Consider the following 25,935-nt stretch of genomic DNA (forward strand, 5'->3'; position numbering starts at 1 on the left):
TGCCAAATTCTCTAAAACAACATTTATGGTTTATGGTAGAGAAATGAACATTCAATTCTCTGGCAAAAGCTCTGGTGGACATTCCTGCAGTCAGCATGCCAATTGAACGCTCCCTCAAAACTTGAGACATCTGTAGTATTGTGTTGTGACAAAACTGTATATTTTAGTGGCCTTTTATTGTTCCTAGCACAAGGTGGACCTGTGTAATGATCATGCTGTTTAATCAGCTTCTTGATATGTCACACCTGTCAGGTGGATGGAGTTATCTTGGCAAAGGAGAAATGCTCACTAACAGATGTAAACAAATTTGTGCACAATTTTGTGTGCATGGAACATTTCTGTAATCTTTTGTTTCATCTCATGAAACATGGGACCAACACTTTACATGTTGCATTTATATTTTTGTTCAGTGTAGTTTCCAACAGGCCAATGTTCTACATAGGTCAGCGCAGAAAACATGATAATTAACTACAATGACCATAATCCATTGTGCAGCTACTTGTCCGGTCTGTTTCTTTCACGACTGCTTTTTGTGTGTTCAAGAGGGGATACATAGAGAGCAGTTGCTTTGCGAGGTATTGGTATTCAGTCAAAGTATGCCTTACTTAGAACTACAAAAGGTGATTTCATCAGACAGCAGCTCTAGAGATCAGATGATGACTTGGAATGAAAGTCATCAAATAAAACAAATGTAATATACACAACTTAAATATCTTATTAAAACAAACCTAAAGAAATGTGAATAACCGATGGTTAATAAGTAGTCACTACCATCATGGGACATGTATTAACACTTACTCTGCCTTGTAGAATCACCATTTTTCATAATCGAAACCCATCTCAAAAAGCACTCATTTTTGCATGTGAAAACACAGAATCCTACTCATCACTCCACGTACTTTTCACTTTTGTTTTTAGCAGACTTCGCCATTGGCCAGAGCTGGGCACCTGGCTCACCCGATCGAACTCCTCCGGATAAACCAGCCAAACAAACAACCTCATTGTTAGAATGGAGACATGAGCATCTGGACATTATATACAGATCTCTGATTCTAGTTTTTGACCAAGCTATGACTTAACATCCCACTTTGAACAGGCCCATTGAGTGCATAGCACAATATTTTCCAGTTTCCTAATATTTCCTTAACTGGTACATCATTTATTATATCTTTCAATCACACTATTTAATAAAACAGGGAGGACAAGATCAATATTAAAGTATTCAATACATTTGATTTTAATAAAGCACCACTGAGACAAATTTCAATTGAGCATTTAATCAGTTCCCCCCACTTCAGTGTACACTGTAGAAGAAACTCGCATTTAGTGAGAGGACTTAACTGTTACGGTGCATGCAGCTTCATGTTATTTATGTTTCTAGCAACACCAAAGAAATACACTTTGTATTAAATTCCAGGAGTTACGGCAAGTCGTTCCAATGAAAGTTTACAATTCAAGTACACTTTACTCGAATGCTATTTGAGCTTTTCGTATAACAATTGGTAGCCACAGCGATTGGAAGCTATGACTATGGTTGTTCACGTAAGTGACAAGTTGAACTACCACTAAAATCCACCAACATTGCTTGCTGATACCTTGTGTCAGATTTGAAGTTTGTGCTCCACTGCACAGCTGCAGCTTTTCAAAATCAGGAATGACACGTCCGTGTCACTCAATACCTCAATATAGTGAATGATAATAAATGTTTGCCATTTCCTGAATTATGTTCAGTTTTACTCCAGAGGAAAAGGTATACAATTGAGACAGAAGCTGGAGTAGACTCGGAAAAAAGAAAACCGCATAAATCAATGCCTTTATCTGTGATCGTTGGTTCCGGACTTTCTCTTGCCAGAGAAAAGATGTTTTGGCTTGAGGTCAAATACATGTCTGTCTGCCTCTCCCTTCTTCCCCTGGCGGTTCATGTCCTTCTGTTGGCTCTTCATCAACTTCTTGGCCTTTTTCGCCATCTATACAGGAAAACATACTTTCAGTAAATCCTCAGCAAAACACAAGTTGCCTCCCAAATGGAACTCTTATCCATATATAGAGCACTACTTTGACCAGGGCCAATAATAGGGTTCCACTTGAGACAAACTCAATCTTCATAACATCTCCAAAGCTTATGTTTCTTTAAGCCAAGGGACTAACACTTCCCCAATATGCATTGTGCATATTTTTAACACAAACCATTTCACCTGATGACAGGAAAATCTAGCGTAGCCTACATCACATACCTTAGGATCACGAACACCAGATTGGTCACGTGGAGGACGAGAGTTACTCTGGCTGCGGGTTCGAGAGGTGGGAACTACAGACTCCTCACGCTTACGCTTCTTGGCAACGCCAACGCTCCGGGATCTACGGGCATTCACTGCATAGTGGCTCTGAAAGGACATGAACAGCAATGTGTGAGTATAGTATCCAGTCTGTAGCTTGTATTAAGACATTGTACTTGACATACACAGAACTAAATGAAAAGCAACTTACGTCATCTTTGCCAGTCATGTCCAGACCAAGGTCTCCCATTTCCTTCTCCAGGGTTTTTCTTTCAACCTGTAAATGTTCAACATTTTGGCCCAGTGATTAGTAAGACCGAAAATAAAACAAGATTCACTTTAAAAAGTTCTATGCATATAAACAAGATGTCCATGTCACCTTCTTGACAGTTCTGGGTAGTCTGGGGCCATGCACATCCTTTTCCTTGGAGCAAACGATCTTCAGCTTCCTCTTCTCTCTGATCTGTTTGGCCAGCTGACGGATCTCCTGCATCTCCTCGTCCTCGCTCTCCTCATCAGTCTCGTACTCCCCTGCCTTCACCTTCAGCTCCTCCTCCTTCTCCAGATCCTCCAGGTTCTGTATGGGCATGAGAGAGATGTTAGGAGAGGTGGCGGCCATAGAATTAGAATGAATAGAAAAGGCATCCCCATTTAAGTCTATGATTCCATGAAATCCCTAGAAAGGCATTCACATTCTCGTCAATTATCCCTTTTCAGTCCATGTTGGTGGCAGAACTGTACATCCTATCCATACTGATCAACGATAACTATGGTCACCAAGATCAGTGGTTTCACCCCCCTACTCACCTTCATGATTTCAGGGTCGATATAATCTGCAATGTTGTGACCCTCCCATATTTCAGGAATCACATCATATTTCTCATCTTGATTCATCAGATCCCAATATTCTGAAGAGAGGAAATATCAAGTATTAGAGAAAATGGACCAAATAAGTTTGCTAATAACCATGTACACAATATCCTTTCAGACAAGCTTTTTATAAAGTTGATGACAACGTCAATATACATACTCTGTAGGTCCAGGATATAATCATCTCCCATCTCCACCTCCAGATCTCTCTCCTGTAAATCAATGATGGAAATTGGTAATTCATGAAATAATACTTAGTAAGACAGCTAGATCTTAACAATGTATGTTTACCACAACATAACCCACGCGGATTACATCCAAGGCTCTTCCAACATAATCCTTCCACAACTGTTACTATTACTAGTATGGCTCTACCGTTTTGCGTTTGGGTGCATCCACCTCCATTGTTTTCCTGCCAATCCTCGCTCCCTCCGGAATGAACGGTGGTCTCGCCTAGTGTTGAGAAAACAGGACAAGTCAATTTCACCTGTTCACATTCAAAATTAATATAAACCATTACATTTCTGTTTTAACATGACCAGAATCATGCTTATGACTTGCAAACATGTTTAACTTGGGCAAACAACTAAGTGTGGATAGACATACACCTCCACAGAGAGCACAGTATTTAGCCTACCTTCTCGTCCCTCTTAGCAGGCACTGCTAAATGCAATCTGTTGAGCACATCATGCACCTTCTTGCCCTTCATTTTGCCGTCGACACGATGGGCCAGAAGTTTGTCACAGGCCTGAAATTGAAGAAAATATATTAGTTATTTATAGAATTCTTTTTAAATGTGCTACTAGCAAATTGTTAGTCATCAGAAGAGTGGACTAGACTGCTCACTTCTGTTTTCACAGTCATCACTCCCTCCTCAGTCAAAGTGCTGGTTTCAATGACAGAGATGCCCTCTGCAGTAAGGTCAGCAAAGATTTTCTGAGGAAACAAAGTAGGAAACCCTGATAAGCAAGTCCCATCTTGGAAGAGGATGACAACGTAAACTGGGGCGAAAAATACAGCCAAAGTAAAGATAGAGAATATATTAACGAACATGAATAAAACTACGAACCTGGTCTTCTTCAGTGAGCTCACTGATCTTCTTGACATCACACTTGTTTGCCACAATGAGCAAAGGCTAGAGGGGAAAAAACACAACAACATCATATTTACGTGAAACCAGAAACAGGGTATGCCGTCATTTGACCTTTCAAAGTTTTTTTTTAAACTCCACTACTCAAAATGACAGCACAGAAGTGGACACGACTTTTCACTGTGAAAGAGGCTGTATCTATGTTGGTTGGTGATACGGATTCGGACCAGACCTTGCACTTTGAAAAGCGATGATGTCGAGGTGAGTGAAATAAGTAAACAGCAGATGTATGTTTGGTGTTGTCGATGTTTGATGCTGTGAAACTTGGGGAATAGCTCTCAGATTAGCAAGTCCTGTCATGATAACTTGGTTGGTACAGGCGGACACATCAGCGGTGTTGCTCAAATGATTGCTCTCGGTCTCAAGTTGCAGGGTTTAGCTGTATATAATCAGCTAACTAGTTGTCTCGTTTCTACCGATGTAGTTCATATGGAAACGGCCCAAGATGCTTGCTAACTATACTGAACAAAATTATAAAACGCAACATGCAAAGTGTTGGTCCCATGTTTCATGAGCTGAAATAAAAGATCCCAGAAATATCCATATGCACAAAAAGCTTATTTATCTCAAATGATGTTCACATCCCTGTTAGTGAAAATGTCTCCTTTGCCAAGATAATCCATCGACATGACAGGTGTGACATATCAAGAAGCTAATTAAACAGCATGATCATTACACAAGCGCACCTTGTGCTGCAGATAATAAAAGGCCAATTAAATGTGCAGTTGAGGGTGTGTGCAATTGGCATGCTGACGGCAGGAATGTCCACCAGAGCTGTTGCCAGAGAACTGTTGCCCTTTCCCGGTCATGTGAAATCCATTATCCACTAGATTAGGGCAATTTCAATTGACTGATTTTCCTTTGTGAACTGTAACTCAGTAAAATTGTTGAAATTGTTGCATTTTGTGTTTATATTTTTGTTCAGTAGTTAGTCTGTCAGACAAGAAAAGTTGTGAGTAGCGGTAAATTTGGGCTGCGCTCACGAAGTATCAACCTCAGCTGTCACTTTCCCTAGCTAGCAGAACAGACAACCAGCTAACTAGCCACCGAAATGAAGGCTAGATTAATGTGTTTATCTGTTGGGATTAGTTTATGGTTTGTCATGTTTGCGAGGAGGATATATTCATAGAGTGCATGAATCAGGCCTTCATGGTCGAATTGCTGCAAAGAAACTACTACTAAAGGACATCAATAAGAAGAAAGTTGCTTGGGCAAAGAAACACGAGCAATGGACTTTAGACCGGTGGGCAATTGACCACAATTATCTTATTTGTTACTCCTCTCCGTCCGTTCCTCTGTTCCTCTAGGGGTTGACCATCTTGACCAACTGAGGAGCTATTACAATGTCTGACGCACAGGCAGAAAATGGTGGAAGTATGCGTTTTGGGGGATGCTCAACATTGCCATCACAAATGTGTACATTGTGTGGGGGACCCTGCAAAGGCCTCGTTCCATGACGTTGTAGGCTAAATGAAAACACTAAAGTGACCATGTGAAATATGAATGTCCTACAAATCTTTTATTGTCTATGAACAGTTTGTTGTGAATCTTCTCTCTTTATCTGTCTCCATCTGGCGGCTCCCAAGTGGCGCAGCGGTCTAAGGCACTGCATCTCAGTGCAAGAGGTGTCACTACAGTCCCTGGTTCAAATCCAGGCCATGATTGGGAGTCCCATATGGCAGCGCACAACTGGCCAAGCGTCGTCCGGGTTTGGCCGTCAACTTAAATAAGAATTTGTTCTTAACTTGACTAGTTAAATAAAAGGTTAAATTATTATAATATTGAATAATACTTGTTGCACTGACTTGTTGTCAAAGTAGGCTACTACTGGTTTGTACTAAATCTTATTGTGAGAGGTTACCTACATTTTTAAACAGTATGAATCGTTGTCTGCATTTTTACAATGTTACAGAAGTAAGAATAGTTGTCAATCAAATAGCCTACTGTGTAGGTTTTGAAATACTTTCTGAATTGTCCTCTGGCCACGTTTAAGATCATATTTTTTATTATATTAAAATAATATTTGTAAGTATAATATTATACTTGGTACATTTTGAGTGAGTAATTTAGTCAGATTTACTACAATTGAAATACTCCAGGGTTTTTTGTTGTGTTGAGTGTTAATGGTTTTCTGATAGTGTCTTTACACAATGGAAGACAAAATGAGTGTTATTCCTATTGACATGAATTTGGTGTCATTAAATAAGAGGCTGTGCTCTTTAAAACTAAGTTAACTTGTAATTGTCATTTGTTACTTGTTTTGCTTTGTCTGAAATGTGAGAAAATGTGTTTTATCTTAAATTACTAATCAGTAATCTAAAGCAGCATTCCAGAATTCTATTGGGGTCTAAAGGTTTTGTTTTTTTGTTACATGCCTTGCCCGTTTCAGAGAAATAATGTAGCACAGAGCCTTGAGACAAAGGACACTGGACATTAAGAAAGAGGTCCGTCCTAGCCTCACTTGCGACCCTGGGCCTTTTCTATCCTTCCTTGGTGTACCCATGCTTACATGGCTGCAAGAGCCAAGCCCGGAGGCTTCACCCCCACAATTTTAGCAGGGTGCTTTAAAAGAAGGGAAAGGTTTTGACTTTTGACCAAGCTGTTGACTAACTCACAAGCATACAACTATCGACAATGCTGCTTCCATAAAACATGGTCTGAATAGGCACCCTATTCCTTATACAATCCACTACTTTTAACCAGAGTCCTATAGACCCTTGTCAAAAGTAAAGCACTATAAAAGGGAGTAGTGTGTCATTTGTGATGCAGGTTTAAAAAGTAATCAGTGGTGCCTCCATAACACATGACCTCTGACCTTGTTGGCAAAGAGGGGCCGGATGTTGTTGAAGAGCTCGAGCTGCTGCTCCAGGGTTTGGCCACACTGCTCGGAGACGTCCATCACGTAGAGCACGGCAGATCGCAGATGGGCCAGGGCTGTGATGGCCTGCATCTCAATGGTGTTCCTCTCCTCCAAAGGGTGGTCCAAGATCCCTGGGGTGTCAACCACCTACGGCCACATACGGAGTTAGCAATACACATGAAATGGTCCAGGTGTTAATCGTATTCAACAACTCATGATTGAGAGAGAAACTAACCCGACCTAGAGTCACACGTTCAGCGTGGTGCATGATTTCTCGTCACAGACCTACAACGGGTACTTGATGTATCTGTGTTGTGATCTAGTTTCCTAACAAGTACAAATCTGGTGGAAAAGTGTATGAAAATCAAATAGATAACTGTTCCAATCTATTCCAGCTAGAGATAGCTGGCGTGTAAGTGCATAAAGGCGCTCTTACCTGCCAGCGAAGGTATTTGTAATCCATGTGGCCGACGAACAAGGACTTGGTGGTGAAGGCGTAGGGCTGGACCTCAACATCAGCTCTGGTGACCTGGGGAAGACAGTACAGCTCTGTCAACATCTTTTCCCGCACTACTACAATGTTTTGTATGTCACGTTTTATCCACGTTCTGCATATGTATCAACATGTTCAAATGAACCTTAACCCATTTATTTCTAGTTGCCTTTATTTTACCAGGGAAGTCATTGACAACATTATTTACAACAACAACCCGACTAAGATTGATACATCGTGCAGAAATGCAGACAAGAAACATAGTGCAATGCCTCTAACAATGGGTGCTTAACCTTTATTTAACTAGGCAAGTTAAGAACAAATTCTTATTTACAATGACGGCCTACCAAATGGCAAAAGGGCTCCTGCGGGGATGGAGGCTGGGATATAGGACAAATATAGGCCTCTATACCAAGCGATGTCAGAAGAAGGCCCTAAAAATAGTCAAAGACTCCGGCCCCCAAGTCAAAGACTGTTATCTCTGCTACTGCACGGCACGTGGTACCGGAGCGCCAAGTCTGGGACCAAAAAGCTCCTGCCATCAGACTGCCGAACAGTTAATCGATTGGCTACCCGGATTATTTACAATGACCCCCTTTATTATTCATTTATCTTAATTGTTTTGAACAGACTCTCTTGCACTGGCTCTATACACACACAATAGACTCTACACACACACATACTACACTAAAACTACAACACAAACATGCTGCTGCTACTCTATTATATATCCTGATTGCCTAGTCACTTTTACCCCTACCCACATGTACATACAGTATTACCTCAATGACCTTGTACCCCTGCACATTGACTCGGTACTGGTACTCTTTGAATATAGCCTTGTTATTGTGTTACTATCAACTTTTTTTATTTCGCAAATAATTGTCTGAATTAAATCTGCATTGTTGGTAATGGACTCGTAAGTATGCATTTCACTGTAAAGCCTACACCTGTTGTATTCCGCGCATGTGAGCAATACAATTTTATTTGAACACTAAAGGTTCTACCAACCACTGAACTGACAACAGGAATGCATACCTTGTTGATGAAACTAGACTTGCCCACATTAGGATATCCACAAAGCAGTAGAGTCCGAGTGTTGGGATCAATCGTTGGTAAACGGGAAAGATGCTGGCGCACTGTAAAAACAATCAAATGTAAACAACATAACAATGACAGCTGGAGACAAATGTCTTTAGTATCTTGTAGTATATGTACACCGGAGCCATTCACAGGCATGCATACTTCACCTTTCATCAAAACGATGTAAATATCTAAAAGATTACCTTGCTCCAGGTATTCCAAGCTTTGCTTCTGTCGCTTCATGATGGTGCACATTCGACCCAGAGCAGCGCGCTTCAATTGTTTACAGCGGTACAGGGAATCACCATACTTCATCAGTCGAACATAATCTTTGGAAACACTGCAACAAGAACACATTTGAGTGGGACCACTCCAAATTGACCAACATATATGATCACTGTAAGTAACAACAAAAAAGTGGGAAAAGTAAGCCTCATACTTGTCAATCAAATTCTTTGCGATGTTGATCTGTCCCAAAGCCAACTTGTAATGGTCTTTGTCATACAAGACATTCATCAAATCAGCATAGAAAGGATGGATATCCTGTGGAAGACCATATTATTCATTAGCACAAAGTGGAACTTGGTAGTGTGTGAATATTACAATACTTTCAAAGCAATAACATTACTTACGTCCAATTTGGGGAAGTCTGTCAAAATCTGGGAGAGCCGGTCATGATAGTTCTGTTGGGTGAATTTCACCTTGCGCATGTAGAAATGCCTGATGCGGTGAATTTGATAATGCTTGTGTACTACTGTCGGAGTCTTCCTTTGGGTTTTCGATAAAGTGATGTCAATGAATTCCTGTGAAAAAAAATTGGGAACGGCAATCAGCACATTGAACGAGGACAATGTAAACAAAAACGTATTTGTCAATACTATGTGTTTTACAGTAACAAACAATTCACATCGCTAGACACGCATTTGTATGTATACTGTTGCCCCCAAAAACTAAGAAATTTCATGCGTGGCTTTTCTCTCCCTTCCCAAGCACAACACGTGGCTCTCTCCAGAAGCAGACATTTAATTCCAACCAGATAAACAGCATGTTTTCAGTATTTGGAGTCGGCATTTTCCGGAGAGACACATCAACAACTTGTAAAACGTGTAAAAACGTACCTTTGAGGTGGGAACCACCATAATCTTCTTAAAATTATAAAGTGCCATTTTTTCGGAGCACGTTCGGCCACTGACTGCAACCGGAAAGGACCAAACCGGATCTAAACAACAACGACGAGGTAGTGAAGCTGTTTCATCAAGAGGACCTCCTTGTGAGAAAAAAATCTGCGCGCTTTTCTTTACACTACCCTCTAGTGCTCATATGAAGTCAGGGTCAGGGATGCAAAAATTACATACAGTTGAAGTCGAAAGTTTACATACACTTAGGTTGGAGTCATTAAAACTTGTTTTTTAACCACTCCACAAATTTCTTGTTAACAAACTAGAGCTTTGGCAAGTCGGTTAGAACATATACTTTGTGCATGACACAAGTCATTTTTACAACAATTGTTTACAGACAGACTATTTCACTTATAATTCACTGTATTACAATTCCAGTGGGTCAGAAATGTACATACACTAAGTTGACTGTGCCTTTAAACAGCTTGGAAAATTCCAGAAAATGATGTCATGGCATTAGAAGCTTCTGAAATGGCTAATTGACATCATTTGAGACAATTGGAGGTGTACCTGTGGATGTATTTCAAGGCCTACCTTCAAACTCAGTGCCTCTTTGCTTGACAGCATGGGAAAATCAAAAGAAATCAGTCAAGACCTCAGAAAAATAATTGTAGACCCCCACAAGTCTGGTTCATCCTTGGGAGCAATTTCCAAACGCCTGAAGGTACCACGTTCATCTGTACAAACAATAGTACGCAAGTATAAACACCATGGAACCACGCAGCCATCATACCGCTCAGGCAGGAGACGCGTTCTGTCTCCTAGAGATGAACGTACTTTGGTGCGAAAAGTGCAAATCCCAGAACAGCAAAGGACCTTGTGAAGATGCTGGAGGAAACAGGTACAAAAGTATCTATATCCACAGTAAAACGAGTCCTATATCAACATAACCTGAAAGGCTGCTCAGCAAGGAAGAAGCCACTGCTCCAAAACTGCCATAAAAAAAGCCAGACTACGGTTTGCAACTGCACATGGGGACAAAGATCGTACTTTTTGGAGAAATGTCCTCTGGTCTGATGAAACAAAAATAGAACTGTTTGGCCATAATGACCATCGTTATGTTTGGGAGGCCTGCAAGCCAAAGAACAACATCCCAACCGTGAAGCACAGGGGTGGCAGCATCATGTTGTGTGGGTGCTTTGCTGCAGGAGGGACTGGTGCACTTCACAAAATATATGGCATTATGAGGTAGGAAAATGATGTGGATATATTGAAGCAGCATCGTCAGACATCAGTCAGGAAGTTAAAGCTTGGTCGCAAATGGGTCTTCCAAATGGACAATGACCCCAAGCATGCTTCCAAAGTTGTGGCAAAATGGCTTAAGGACAACAAAGTCAAGGTATTGGAGTGGCCATCACAAAGCCCTGACCTCAGTCCCATTTAAAATTTGTGGGCAGAACTGAAAAAGCGTGTGCGAGCAAGGAGGTCTACCAACCTGACGCAGTTACACCAGCTCTGTCAGGAGGAATGGGCCAAAATTTACCCAACTTGTTGTGGGAAGCTTGTGGAAGGCTACCCGAAACGTTTGACCCAAGTTAAACAATTTAAAGGCAATGCTACCAAATACTAATTGAGTGTATGTAAACTTCTGACCCACTGGGAATGTTATGAAAGAAATAAAAGCTGAAATAAATCATTCTCTCTACTATTATTCTGACATTTCACATTCTTAAAATAAAGTGGTGATCCTATCTGACCTAAAACAGGGATTAATACTAGGATTAAATGTCAGGAATTGTGAAAAACTGACTTTAAATGTATTTGGCTAAGGTGTATGTAAACTTCTGACTTCAACTGTATGTCCATTGCTCGTGTTTCTTGGCCCAAGCAAGTATCTTCTTCTTATTGGTGTCCTTTAGTAGTTGTTTCTTTGCAGCAATTCGACCATGAAGGCCTGATTCACACAGTCTCCTCTGAACAGTTGATGTTTAGATGTGTGTCTGTTACTTGAAATCTGTGAAACATTTAATTGGGCTGCAATCTGAGGCTGGTAACTCCAATGAACGTATCCTCTGCAGTAGAGGTAACTCTTCCTTTCCCGTGGCGGTCCTCATAAGAGCCAGTTTTAGCATAGCGCTATTCACTGTAGACCTTACGGTGACATTCTTACTTACAGGCTCTAACTAATAGTGCAAAAAAGGTATTAGGTGAACAATAGGTAAATAAAGAAATAAAAACAACAGTAAAAAGACAGGCTATATACAGTAGCGAGGCTATATACAGTAGCTAGGCTACATACAGACACCGGTTAGTCAGGCTGATTGAGGTAGTATGTACATGTAGATATGGTTAAAGTGACTATGCATATATGATGAACAGAGAATAGCAGTAGCGTAAAAGAGGGGTTGGCGGGTGGTGGGTGGGACACAATTCAGATAGCCCGGTTAGCCAATGTGCGGGAGCACTGGTTGGTCGGCCCAATTGAGGTAGTATGTACATGAATGTATAGTTAAAGTGACTATGCATATATGATAAACAGAGAGTAGCAGCAGCGTAAAAAGAGGGGTTGGGGGGCACACAATGCAAATAGTCCGGGTAGCCATTTGATTACCTGTTCAGGAGTCTTATGGCTTGGGGGTAAAATCTGTTGAGAAGCCTTTTTGTCCTAGACTGGGCACTCCGGTACCGCTTGCCATGCGGTAGTAGAGAGAACAGCCTATGACCGGGGTGGCTGGGGTCTTTGACAATTTTTAGGGCCTTCCTCTGACACCGCCTGGTGTAGAGGTCCTGGATGGCATCATAGCCCAGTGATGTACTGGGCCGTACGCACTACCCTCTGTAGTGCCTTGCGGTCAGAGGCCGAGCAATTGCCGTACCTGGCAGTGATGCAACCAGTCAGGATGCTCTTGATGGTGCAGCTGTAGAACCTTTTGAGGATCTCAGGACCCATGCCAAATCTTTTTAGTTTCCTGAGGGGGAATAGGCTTTGTCGTGCCCTCTTCACGACTGTCTTGGTGTGTTTGGACCATTCTAGTTTGTTGTTGACGTGGACACCAAGGAACTTGAAGCTCTCAACCTGCTCCACTACAGCCCCGTCGATGACAATGGGGGCATGCTCGGTCCTCCTTTTCCTGGAGTCCACAATGTTCTCCTTAGTCTTGGTTACGTTGAGGGATAGGTTGTTATTCTGGCACCACCCAGCCAGGTCTCTGACCTTCTCCCTATAGGCTGTCTCGTCGGTGTCGGTGATCAGGCCTACCACTGTTGTGTCGTTGGCAAACTTTAATGATGTTGTTGGCGTCGTGCCTGGCCATGCAGTCGAGGGTGAACAGGGAGTACAGGAGGGGACTGAGCACGCACCCCTGGGGAGCTCCAGTGTTGAGGATCAGCGTGGCAGATGTGTTGCTACCTACCCTCACCACTTGGGGGCGGCCCGTCAGGAGGTCCAGGATCCAGTTGCAGAGGGAGGTGTTTAGTCCCAGGATCCTTAGCAGTGATGAGCTTTGAGGGTACTCTGGTGTTGAACGCTGAGCTGTAGTCAATGAATAGCATTCTCACATAAGTGTTCCTTTTGTCCAGGTGGGAAAGGGCAGTGTGGAGTGCAATAGAGATTGCATCATCTGTGGATCTGTTTGGGCGGTATGCAAATTGAAGTGGGTCTAGGGTTTCTGGGATAATGGTGTTGATGTGAGCCATTACCAACCTTTCAAAGCACTTCATGTCTACGGATGTGAGTGCTACGGGTCTGTAGTAATTTAGGCAGGTTGCCTTTGAGTTCTTGGGCACAGGGACTATGGTGGTCTGCTTACCAGCACACGTCCTGGTAATCCGTCTGGCCCCGCAGCCTTGTGTATGTTGACCTGTTTAAAGGTCTTACTCACGTCGGCTACGGAGAACGTGATCACACAGTCGTCTGGAACGGCTGATGCTCTCATGCATGCCTCAGTGTTGCTTGCCTCGAAGCGAGCATAGAAGTGATTTAGCTCGTCTGGTAGGCTCGTGTAACTGGGCAACTCGCGGCTGTGCTTACCTTTGTAGTTTGTAATAGTTTGCAAGCCCTGCCACATAAGACGAGCGTCGGAGCCGGTGTAGTATGAGTCAATCTTAGCCCTGTATTGACGCTTTGTCTGTTTGATGGTTTGTCGCAGGGCATAGCAGGATTTCTTGTAAGCTTCTGGGTTAGAGTCCCGCACCTTGAAAGCAGCAGCTCTACCCTTTAGCTCAGTGCAAATGTTGCCTGTAATCCATGGCTTCTGGTTGGGGTATGTACGTACAGTCACTGTGGGGACGATGTCCTCGATGCACTTATTGATAAAGCCAGTGACTGATGTGGTGTACTCCTCAATGCCATCGGAAGAATCCCGGAACATGTTCCAGTCTGTGATAGCAAAACATTCCTGTAGTTTAGCATCTGCTTCATCTGACCACTTTTTTATAGACCGATGAATGAAATAAAGTCTGAAATAAATCATTCTCTCTACTATTATTCTGACATTTCACATTCTTAAAATAAAGTGGTGATCCTAACTGACCTAAGACAGGGAATTTTTACTAGGATTAAATGTCAGGAATTGTGAAAAACTGAGTTTACAGTAGGCCTCCAGTACTTTAGAGTCCCATAGAAAAGTATTGAAGAAAGCACTGGCAGTTTGCATCTACACAGTATATTAAACCTGAATAATTCAAGCAGACAAGGTATTATTATTGCATATACTACGTATTATTACTGCACTGTTGGAGCTAGAAACACAAACATTTCGCAGCACCTGCCATAACATCTGCAAATATGTGTAAGTGACCAATTCACTTTTATTTGATTTGAGATAACAAAGACTGTCATTCCCTCTGGGTCCCCATGTTAGAATACTGGAGTGTATTGGCTTTATCTCATCCTCCCACAACTTCAGGGGGCTAATGGAACCACTGATGTTTATGTGTGCTATATAAATGCACATGTATTTATTTTTATTTAACCTTTTTTTATCAGTGAGTCATACTGAGACCAAGGTCTCTTTTACAGATGAGCCCTGAATTACAGAAATTATAGAAATACACACATCAAAATATAAATACAAAATGCAAACAGAAAGAAAACACGGTCATAAAAAACAAACACATTCATCACTAATAAGGTACTGAATTGTCTAAAGTCACCAAAACATCAAATTTAAGAACATTTTGAAGCGTGTTCTACAAATATGGTGCAAAAAAAATGAGAAGGAGATTTACCTAACTAAGTAGAGACCCAAGGAATTTCCAGAGTTAATCATCTCTGAGACTGGGTGTGGTAACTCATATGTCTAGGTTAGTAATGATGTTGGGTACAGTGGGAGTTTTTGTAAAAGGGCTTTAAAAATGAAATCATAGCAATGTATCAACCTACGTGACATCAAAGAGGGCCAACCAACTCTCTGGTAGATAATGCAGTGATGAGTACTAAACCTGTCACCTGTAATATAGCACAATATCTAATGGCTTTAATTAAGTGGTAGCTGCGTTCACATAGATGATATCGACAGTCTAGGATCGGTAGGACCATCGACTGAATAATCTGCTTTCTACTATAAAATAAGCAAATTTTTAACTGCAGTAACTCATCAATATACGTTTTTAAAAGACAGATTTCCGTCTATCCAGTCAATATTTAAATCAGCAAGGAAAAAATGCTTCTCTGTTGATATCACATACATTATCAAGCATTTCACACACATTATCCAGATACTGTTAGCACTTGGTGGTCTATAGCAGCTTCCCACAACAATGGGCATGTGGGGTGCAATGAAATTATATTTTACATAATATGGCCATGCCCCCCCTTTTCTGCAATCTGTCACATCTAAATACATTATAATAATTTACTTCAATGTCTTTATCAGAGACAGAACCATTTAACCATGTTTCTGAGAGAGCCTGTACTCAAATGTCAATTGTGTCCGTTTGTGAAATCATACTTCGCACATACTGCTTATATTGACTTTTTGGTCATTATCTAATTCCTAATCAGATATTTTCATAATAGCCAGCAGCATACCACCCTGCATCCAGCAGCATACCACTCTGCATCCAGCAGCATACCACCCTGTAGCCAGCAGCATACCACCCTGCATCCCACTGCTGGCTGGCTTCTGAAGCTAAGCAAGGTTGACCCTGGTCAGTCCATGGATGGGAGACTAGATGCTGCTGGAAGTGGTGTTGGAGGGCCAGTTGGAAGCACACTTTCCTCTGGTCTAAAAATAATAATAAAAAATATCCCAATACCCCAGGGCAGTGATTGGGGACATTGCCCTGTGTAGGGTGCTGTCTTTTGGATAGGACGTTTAACTGGTGTCCTGACTCTGTGGTTACTAAAGATCCTATGGCACTAAAAGTAAGAGTATGGGTGTCCTGGCTAAATTCCCAATCTGGCCCTCATACCATCATGGTCACCTAATCATCCCCAGCTTATAATTGGCTCATTCATCCCCTGTAACTACTCCCCAGGTTGTTGCTGTAAATTAGAATGTGTTCTCAGTCAATTTACCTGGTAAATTTAGGGATAAATAAAAAGTCTAAGCATCAACTTACATTCATTGTGTATATGTAAGGTTGGGAATGTGTAACAACATGTCACATAAAACATAGACATGTCCGGTATAATAATTGTTATTGAAACCATACTGACACTTGTTGAAGACACTTCACAACCACCCAAACCTACACAACAACAATAACCTCATTTATCCAGGCCGTATCACAACCGGTCGTGATTTGGAGTCCCATAGGGCGGCGCACAATTGGTCCAGCATCGATGTAGGCGGTCATCGTAAATAAGAATTTGTTCATAACTGACTTTCCTAGTTGACAAAAATAATATATATAATAATTAATAGGGTCCTGTTATTAATTATTATATTCCTTTATTACCAATACATTAGACTATATATTTTTTAACAAGATTGTGTACATCTTTCATAATATCCAAAAACCTTATTGTGAGGTACAAATCCTAAAATCAAGCAATTCACACGTGGCCTGTGATACACACCCACAAAGTTGATCACGAGTGGATCCGTGAGCCCACTGTGAATTTCGACCAACTGAGGAGCCTGTTTATTGTGGTAGGAGGCGGGAGTTCCTTTCTTGTGTGACAGCTTTGAGTTCAATGGTCACTGTACTCCGAAAAGGAAAGTGCCCCTGTGTGAAGCTAGCCACAATAAGGATTAGCCACAATAGTGGAATTTGCAGTTTGCCTTCAAAATAAAAGTTCCTCAATGCTACTGATCCAAAAGGATACAAATGGTGGAATAAAATAAAATAAAAAACTTCACATACACATGGTTAGCAGATGTTAATACGAGTGTAGCGAAATGCTTGTGCTTCTAGTTCCGACAGTGGAGTAATATCTAGCAAGTAATTTAACAATTCCCCAACAACTACCTAATACACACAAATCTAAAGGGGTGAATGAGAATACAGTTGGAAGTTTACATATACATTTAAACTCAGTTTGTCACAATTCCTGACACTTAATCCGAGTAAAAATTCCCTGTCTTAGGTCAGTTAGGATCACCACTTTATTTTAAGAATGTGAAATGTCAGAATAATAGTAGAGAGAATGATTTATTTCAGCTTTTATTTCTTTCATCACATTCCCAGTGGTCAGAAGTTTACATACACTCAATGAGTATTTGGTAGCATTGCCTTTAAATTGTTTCATTTGGGTCAAACATTTCAGGTAGCCTTCCACAAGCTTCCCACAAAAAGTTGGGTGAATTGAAGGTGCCATCTATTTTGTGAAGTGCACCAGTCCCTCCTGCAGCAAAGCACCCCCACAACATGATGCTGCGACCCCCGTGCCTCACGGTTTGGATGGTGTTCTTCAGCTTGCAGGCCTCCCCCTTTTCCTCCAAACATAACGATGGTCATTATGGCCAAACAGTTCTATTTTTGTTTCATCAGACCAGAGGACAGTTCTCCAAAAATAATAATTGTTGGAAAAATGACTTGTGTCATGCACAAAGTAGATGTCCTAACCGACTTGCCAAAACTATAGTTTGTTAACAAGAAATTTGTGGAGTGGTTGAAAAACGAGTTTTAATGACTCCAACCAAAGTGTATGTAAACTTCCAACTTCAACTGTATGTATATATTGTATTCTAGTCATGGCTCATCCTATTTAACTTTTTTTTTTATGTTTATGAATTACATTTGTATAGTTTTTTTTATTGCTAAGTTTTACTGTACTATTGGAGCTAGAAACACAAGCATTACACTTCACCTACAACAATATCTGCAAATCTGTGTATACGCGACCAATAAAGTTGATATAATTTTATTTAGCAGAGTGGTTAAGGTTAGGTTTAAAATCAGATTTTAAGAAAATAAATTGTAGAAATAGGCAGGGTTTAGCCATAATTATGACTTTGTGGCTTTGGTAACTAGTGGCGACAACTCAACAGGGACATTTCTAACCCTGTTACACACACTCCATAGCCAAGGCTGTATAATCCAATATGAATGTCCAATACACACAATAGACTGACAATGGAGGTGATTTTCCACAGACAAAGTCTTGCAATAAGAGCTATGATGCTAATATTTGTGTAAACTCTACAGAAATGTAATCTGTGGATGTCACTGAGTTGGCTGATACCCCATTTCATGGGTGCCCACTCCATACAATAGATAAGGCTGTACAGTGCATACCGGTATGTACTGTATGCCCCCCAATGCAATTATGCAGTCTAATCAAATCAAATGTTATTTGTCACATGCGCCGAATACAACAGGTGTAGACTAATGTGTACATGTACAGTAGGTAGGGGAAAATTGACAAGGCAATCAGGATAGATAAACAGAGTAGCAGCAACGTTTGTGAAGAGTACGAAAGAGTGTCTATGTGAGAGTGTGTATGTGGCGTCAATATGCATGTGTGTGTGTCAATGAAAAGAGTCCGGGTAGCTATTTGATTAAATGTTCAGCAGTCTTATGGCTTGGGGGTAGAAGCTGTTCCGGAACCTTTTGGTCCCAGACTTGGCACTCCGGTACCGCTTGCTGTGCGGTAGCAGAAAGAACAGTGCATAACTTTGGTGGCTAGAGTCTGTGACAATTTTTATACATCCATTTCAACTGTTTTGTTTTACTGTTTATTGTCAAATGAATGTATTATTGTATTCATTAATTTTTAAGTTATGGAACAACATTCCAAACTTGTTCCAAATATGGCATTATTTCCACTATTTGTATCAGTTTCAATGGCAGACTGTTATTTTGAAGGCAAACCGATGATCCCACTATTGTGGCTAATCCTTCTTGTGGCTATCTTCACACAACTGGAACAGCAATTTCTCCATTCCCAACTGGTAGCTACCTCGAGTGATCCAGCTAGCTAACGAACGCTTCACATTGAAAAAACGGTATTTTGAGAGTTCTGGGTTGTTGGTTCTTATCTACTTTCCTACTAGTATACCCTCCGTTTGGTAAAATTCGAAGAATAATATAGATTATTTTAATTCTACTGCACAAAACAAGTGCAAAGTTAATAGCTACATTTAAGCTAATTTGCTAGCATTGCTAGTTAGGAAAGCTAACATTACGGTATTTTGTTTTCTGAGATTTGGCTAAAAGGGCGGGTATTCTTTTTTTTGCCATCCCTCCATCGCAGCCACCAACAGCTTGTTATTGCTCATTGGAAGACTGTAGTAAATCGTAGCTAGCGTGCTCGTTAGCTTGATAATATCGTGCGTATTCAGCCAGGAAGCCAATTCAAGGCCTTGCTTACCACAAGTCTTTGCATCGTCGTGCAGTGAGAGCTGACAGGTGAGTAGCGCCCATTGCTTAGTAACGTGCTAGCCAGCTCGCTCGTTTACTCGATGTTGTTGCTAGTTAACTGTCGTTCGATAGCTGCCTAGAACTATAACAATATCGTATAGCTAGCTATACGATAGCAAGGTATAAATTCAAGTTTACTGAAGCGGCTGTCAAACTAATTTAGCAAGTTAGCCAACTAACGCGGTTTGCTTGGTGTGCGTTGTTTTTAGCAAATACATAGCTAGCTAACGTTAGCTAGTAAGCTCCCCACGTTATAATCTTGCTAATGTTAGCTACGTAACGTTAACTACACAATATGGAAGTGGCTGAGTTTGCTAACGTTAGCTAACTAGCTCAGTATTTACTATTCGACAGGTAACGTTGGCCTAGATAGCTAGTTGCTAAATGTTTCGTGGTTTTGACTTTGTTAGTCAGCAAATCAATGTGCCATTGCAGTGACGTCCGAGTTTGGTAGCTACAGACGTTGCTATCTAACTTCCAGCTCGGTTACTTGCTAAATTGGCGAGCTATGAATGGCCTTGTCTGGAGCGTCAGGTGCACATAATTGGTGTCTAGCCTTTGGAATAGCCAGCAGGTCCGACCTGTTTGCTTACAGCAGCACTAGGGTCAGACAACATTCCTGTGTATTTTAAGACTCTGCAGAACTAGATATGGCTCGAAAAACGTACCTCAATCCAGGGATGAGAAATACGTTATACTCCGAATTGCCACATTATCCCAACTGTTACACCAAGAAGATTGAACGATTGCTAAACAACTAGCAGTCGTTCAATCTTCTCGATGTAATAGTTGGGATACTAGGGCAGTTCAGGGTACAATGCATTTCTCATCCCTGGATTGAGGTGTGTTTTCAGAGCTGTTTCTCGCAGCGGCTCCAGTGTCTTAATATACAAAGGATTGCTGTCTGACCCTAGTGCAACTGTAAGCTGGATAGGATCTGCTTGCTGGCCTTTGGAATAGTCTCCATCAACAACTGCTGTTGTAAAAAGGGGTCTATAAATACATTTGATTGATGGCGGTGAATCATGCTGGAGGTCGCCATCTTTCACTGAATGTTGATGATGCTCTGCTTTTTCCAGCAGTTTGGGTTAACTTAGTATTTTACTAGCCAGAATCACTGTAAATTGCATTCCACCATGATTCTAGCCTTCTCTCAGATCTGTTTGGGCTCTTGCCACAATTCCATAGTTAGCAAAAGAGCAGAAACAGACTGCCATCCAGGCTACCACTATCTACTGTTTAGTTGGCAAGTTTTGACTAGCTAGTTTAAGCTATTAACTAGGTTAACCATCGTCCTGTCCTCACAAATAAAAACACACAATGGAAATCCTCCTTGCTGGCTTTACCTCATCGCATGGTCCCTGCCGAACTTGTCAGCTGGAGACTGAAGTTACAGGCCTGCTCTGTGTCTTGCTATAGTATCCACAATAATTTTCCTGAAATGTGCCGAGAATATCTAAACTAAAAGTGATAATGCATAGTGCAAACAAGTTTGGTAGTACCAATGATGGAAATGGTCAAATTGTCTCTTTGTCAAGTTGTCTGAGGTAGGGACTATTCAATAGGAACTCGTCAACTGTTGACAACCAATGGTGGGCTATATCAACCCTATCATGTAATTTATCACTGATGGCATGTATTGCAGTCACCACCTGTAGTGAACAGTTGTTGGAACTCCCTTAAATTGCCATTTTTGTGGAGACCAGAACTATGCTTGCATACTGTACAACAGCACAGTCCTCAAGTGACAATGCAAATCAGTCAGCAAAGTTGCAACAGGTTTATGTCAATACAAACTGATCGTTTGTCCAATCCGCAGTGGATTTGAGTGTTTGCAAAATTTAGAAAAATACTTTTCAATATTTAGCGTAGTCCTGGGGTGTCCAACCCTGTTCCTGGAGAGCTACCTTCCTGTATGTTTTTGCTCCAACCCCAGTTGTAACTAACCTGGTTCAACTTATCAACCAGCTAATTATTACAATCAGGTGTGCTAGATTAGGGTTGGAGTGAACCTACAAGATGGGAACTCTCCAGGAACAGGGTTGGAGAGCCCTGGCGTAATCTCTCTTCCGTTTCTCACAGAATAAGCAGAAATGCACTAATAGACAATTACATACAGGGTTAACACTTAAAAGATGTGTTATGCCCATATGTCAAATAGGTCCATGACACAACCTTGTAACTGTTGACCATGATCTCTGAATTAGTTGTGCAAAAAATGGCCACAATTGTTGACTTGTTGAAACAACTGCTTTGATAACTGTAGTTAATTGTGCCTTGCTTGATGGAAAAGCATCTGTTTAGTTCTTTACAATGGTCTGTTTAGCCCAGCTCACACTGTCTGTGGTAATGAGTATGTCGGTCAAAGGTCGTAAGCTTTACAGCCGTGCCATTATTTTTCTGCTTTGTATGCGAACACAACGAGAGCTCATGTTAGACAGGCATTCGATTGTTGGGGGATTATCACTTCTTTACAAATTGGACCTACTGGATAGAAAAGGGACATTTCCAATGGTGTTCATACTTATAGATTGCATGTATGTTTTGTTGACACGTATTACTAATGAAATATTTCTTTGGACTTCCATGTTGAGCTACAGCATTGGTTGCTGCAGTGTTTTCTCTGTGCATACTCACAAGGGATCAAATGTGACGAAATGGAGGCACCTACCTGAATTTGTCCAATATGAAACACTTGGTTTCGTTTTCCATTGCAAAATGTTTTGCTATGGGGTGCACTAATGAATACAACCCTGGTAAACTTCTTTGTTTCTCTATCCATAGCTTACTTGGTGACAAAGAGACTTCTCCCTGAGGAGCCAAGAAGTAGACGGCTCATGACTTCTGACCAGGATACAAAAGTTGTAGCTGAACCACAGGTGCAGCAAGTACAAGAAGCAAAAGAGAGCTCTCATCTGGTAGGTACCAAATACTAGGCTCCTAGAAATTCGGCCAATGCGGCAAACACGGACGGAAACCATACATTTAAAACGGATTTCAACAATATTCAAAATGTAGGGAATCAACTAAATGTAACAAATGTATTAATTTGCACATGTTTATCGTGGCATTAACAGAACGCATCAGTGATTCGTATTGGTTTGGCTAACTTTACCATCACATTGCGCTGCAAAAACACTGCTTCACAACAGCCTCTTGCTAGGTGTACAGTTCAATTAAAGGACAACTGCACTCAAATCAACATTTCTCCATTTTTGCCGAACTCAAAAGTGGTTTAAGCATTGTTGAGGACTTAGAACATTCAATGTTGTTGTTTTTCTATTAAAGTGTGATTTTTGAGAGGGAACCTGAAAAAACCAAGCGGACATACTGAATTTTGGGGGAAACTAAACGGAACCAGGCAAAAAACCAATGCCTTTTTAAGTAAAACTGTACTTCTCGATCATCTGAACCAGTGTTTTCTCATCGTTTGCTTTACAAAAGTAGGGGAAACCTCTCTGAACTGGATTGGTAAACATAGAATTAGGCTACATCAGTGGGGAGGTAAGCTATTTTAAAAAGATGTTGGTTGCTCTCCTGTGTAATTAGCTATATCCTCCCACTTAATGCATGTTTTATCACTGCAAGAGTTGATTTCATGTTTTCTGACACTTAGTGAGTTCCTTAGGCCAATTTGTATTTCTAATTGTGTTTGTAACCCAAATTTTTTTGGACTCATTGTAGCTCCATGGACTCTAACTTTTCCTCAATGCAAACTGCTGTTGCCGTTTGGCGCTGAGGTCATTTATATAATAATACTTTGGTGGATGCTTACATTTGTCCTAGTTCACACATGTACAAGTGTGTATTAATACACATGTGAATTGGAAATGTTTTATTTTTTGCATATCCCAACTCCCCCTCAGATGCCCTCGGAGAATGGGGTCACAGCCAGGGTCTGTCATTGTCAACGTCGGCCCTCAAGCAATTATGGTTAAGTGCCTTGTTCAAGGGCACATCGGCCGTTTTTTCTCTCAACTTGTCGGCTCCGGGATTTGAGCTAGCAGCTTTTCAGTTACTGGCCCAACACTCTAACCGCTAGGCTACCTGCTGCTGCTTTCATCACTAAGTGTATTTTTATTAAGTATACAGTATTTATAAGGACAGGCATTCTTTAGTTGGCATTTTAACACCTCTCAGTCATAGTTCTGCTGCAAGCTTTCATGTCGTTTCTGTTTCCAAGATACTCCTGTACTGGTATCCCTACAGACTCCTCACTTCTTTCACACAATGGAGATGTGTGTGTGTGTCTCTGGGGTCACATCCCAAATGGCAAACTATTTCCTACATAGTGCACTACTTTTCACCAGAACCCTATGGACCTTGGTCAAAAGAAGTGCACTATATAGGGAATTCTGTGCCCTGGGACACCGGGTGCTGCTTAATGCATTTGGTTGACAGCAACATATGAGTTGCTATAGAGGTCCCAAACTGAAACTGTCTCCTGAGGGATATATGGGATTGTCTAAATAGCCTAAATGAGGTCCAAAAGGAAAGCTTATTCTCCCAAATTAGGAAATGGAAAGACACTGCTGTCTTTTTCCAGTTTCATTTAGGCTAAACACATGGTGTACGATTGGAAACAAGATTGGTTTCGGGAAAAAGTCCCCAATGGATTCTTGAGGTATGCTGTATTCACGTCTCAATCCAGGGACTTTTGTTGTTACGGTAATTATTTATGCCTCCCGTCACTCACCTTATTAAAGAATGACCTTTACTTCCATATGTTCCTTGTTAACATGGAGTGTGTGATGTTAAGCATCTTATTCTATGCTGCTCTGCTCAGCGCTACTGTGCCATATGCTGTGTGCATACGAACATTCATGAATAGCACATATGACCTATTTAAAGCCATGTGTTGGCCATATCTTATCCAAACATGAAAGCTGTTACATTAATGAATCCAATGCTGCTGCCATTCATGATTCTCTGCTGTGGGAAATTCAAGAGGCTGTTGGTTCTAGTATAGAACTAGTTAATGCTCTGTGTCAGGTTGGAGATAATTGTTTTCAGGATCTGGCTGTCTAAGAGACATCCATTTAGTTGTAGCCTAGGCGATATGCCAGAACCTGTAGGCTTGTGAGGAGGCACAAGTATAACATTTCCTGTGGACACAGCATCCCCCCCCCCCCCACTAGGTCGTTTGAATCCTGGGTGCTCAGCTCAGCACATTATCAGTCCACGCTCTGTCTGCCCTGGGTCTCGAGCTCAACGTGTCATAAGCCTCCCAGACGGACCAGTCCAAATTGTGTGTGTTTTGTTTAGTAACTTTTTCAGGGACTTTAACCTATCCCTGTGTACAAACAAACACTTCCCTGGTTGTCTGACTGACTAAAGGAGCAATAAAAACATGCTGTACACTCTGACAATGTCCCCCGACCCCGCTGTCTATAGTTTATTATGAATAACAGCTTCCCAAAAATAACATTTCCAATCAGGCTACTGGGGAAAGGTGAATCACTCCCCTCAGTGAGGGATGGAGGCACCGAGGCTTTTTATTGGGAAAGGTCAAGCGGACCTGAAATGCTCTGAAGCATTGGACATGGTAGTCAGTTGTCAGGCCAGTTTCTATAGCAGCCAGGTCAGATGTGAGTGCAGGAGTGGGAGGGTATTACATTATTGCATGACTGGATTATAGGTTCTTTGTTTCTCCTGCCTTGGTCTCAGTGTGGCTCTCTGGTTTTGATGTAGCGTTTTGTCTCGGTGTGTGTTGTACGCTTGACCAGACAGCCCATTGAGTTTATAGCCTAATGCAGCATTTTTAAAAATTTTTAAATAGACCCGTGCAAATAGACAGAAGCTCCCAGTGAAAAGCTAAGGGCCTTGTTGCTGTTCCATGAATGTATTGTATCACGCTGAAGAAAGCTGGATTTACTTTGTCTCCCTTTTGGATACTCAGCCTCTTGAATTTCCCACAGCAGAGAATCATGACTATCCAAGTTTTACATTAAGGCGTTTTGTACCAACCATGTCATGTTAATGCAGAATTCTGCATTTTTCACGCAGAAATAAAAATCTAATTGTAATTTCTGCTCTGCTTCAGTCACAGTTGGTTCCAAATCATGAATGTAAAAGGACTAATGTTGTGTTTCAGTTGCACTTCTCCACTCAGATGACAAATATTTGCTATCATCTGAAATCAGATTCCTTCATACACGAACGGCATTGGATCGGCAGACAGCGCTCTGACTGATCTCTGTTAGCAAGTTAAAATGCAAGATGAACTTGAAGCAAAACATTAGGAAATGTAGTTAACTTTGTTCTTTCTATGATAC

The 25,935-nt window shown here is 41.3% G+C and overlaps 2 protein-coding genes and 1 non-coding gene across 6 annotated transcripts in view; 1 reads left to right on the forward strand and 2 right to left on the reverse strand.

The window, feature by feature from the left end:
- Positions 1 to 1,213: 1,213 nt before the first annotated feature.
- gtpbp4 (GTP binding protein 4) lies at positions 1,214 to 9,931 on the reverse strand. The gene is made up of 17 exons (NM_001140416.1): positions 9,851 to 9,931; positions 9,365 to 9,535; positions 9,172 to 9,275; positions 8,936 to 9,072; positions 8,688 to 8,788; positions 7,593 to 7,685; positions 7,112 to 7,303; positions 4,216 to 4,281; positions 3,993 to 4,082; positions 3,784 to 3,894; positions 3,522 to 3,599; positions 3,307 to 3,358; positions 3,084 to 3,184; positions 2,656 to 2,853; positions 2,488 to 2,553; positions 2,235 to 2,384; positions 1,214 to 1,967 (listed from the first exon to the last, which is right to left on the reverse strand). Exons 1-17 carry the CDS (start codon positions 9,896 to 9,898, stop codon positions 1,815 to 1,817), a joined length of 1,911 nt encoding a protein of 636 aa, NP_001133888.1. The 5' UTR covers positions 9,899 to 9,931; the 3' UTR covers positions 1,214 to 1,814.
- On the reverse strand, positions 6,691 to 6,872 carry LOC123726958 (small nucleolar RNA SNORA81). Its single transcript, XR_006759064.1, has one exon. It is a non-coding gene; the product is annotated as a small nucleolar RNA SNORA81 (small nucleolar RNA).
- A 9,225-nt stretch (positions 9,932 to 19,156) lies between the features above and the next one.
- Positions 19,157 to 25,935, forward strand: part of LOC106568826 (la-related protein 4B) — a 28,061-nt gene continuing 21,282 nt past the window's right edge. For 3 of the 4 annotated variants that reach the window (XM_014139524.2, XM_014139526.2, XM_014139527.2), the window contains exons 1-2: positions 19,159 to 19,648; positions 22,445 to 22,578. In XM_014139524.2, coding sequence (XP_013994999.2) covers positions 22,498 to 22,578 — 81 coding nt within the window. In that variant the 5' untranslated portion in view covers positions 19,159 to 19,648; positions 22,445 to 22,497. Of the gene's footprint in view, positions 19,649 to 22,444; positions 22,579 to 25,935 lie in introns of all 4 variants that reach the window. The other variant, XM_014139525.2, reaches the window with a different exon arrangement.

Source organism: Salmo salar, chromosome ssa14, assembly GCF_905237065.1.
Source record: "Salmo salar chromosome ssa14, Ssal_v3.1, whole genome shotgun sequence".
Lineage (NCBI taxonomy): Eukaryota > Metazoa > Chordata > Actinopteri > Salmoniformes > Salmonidae > Salmo > Salmo salar.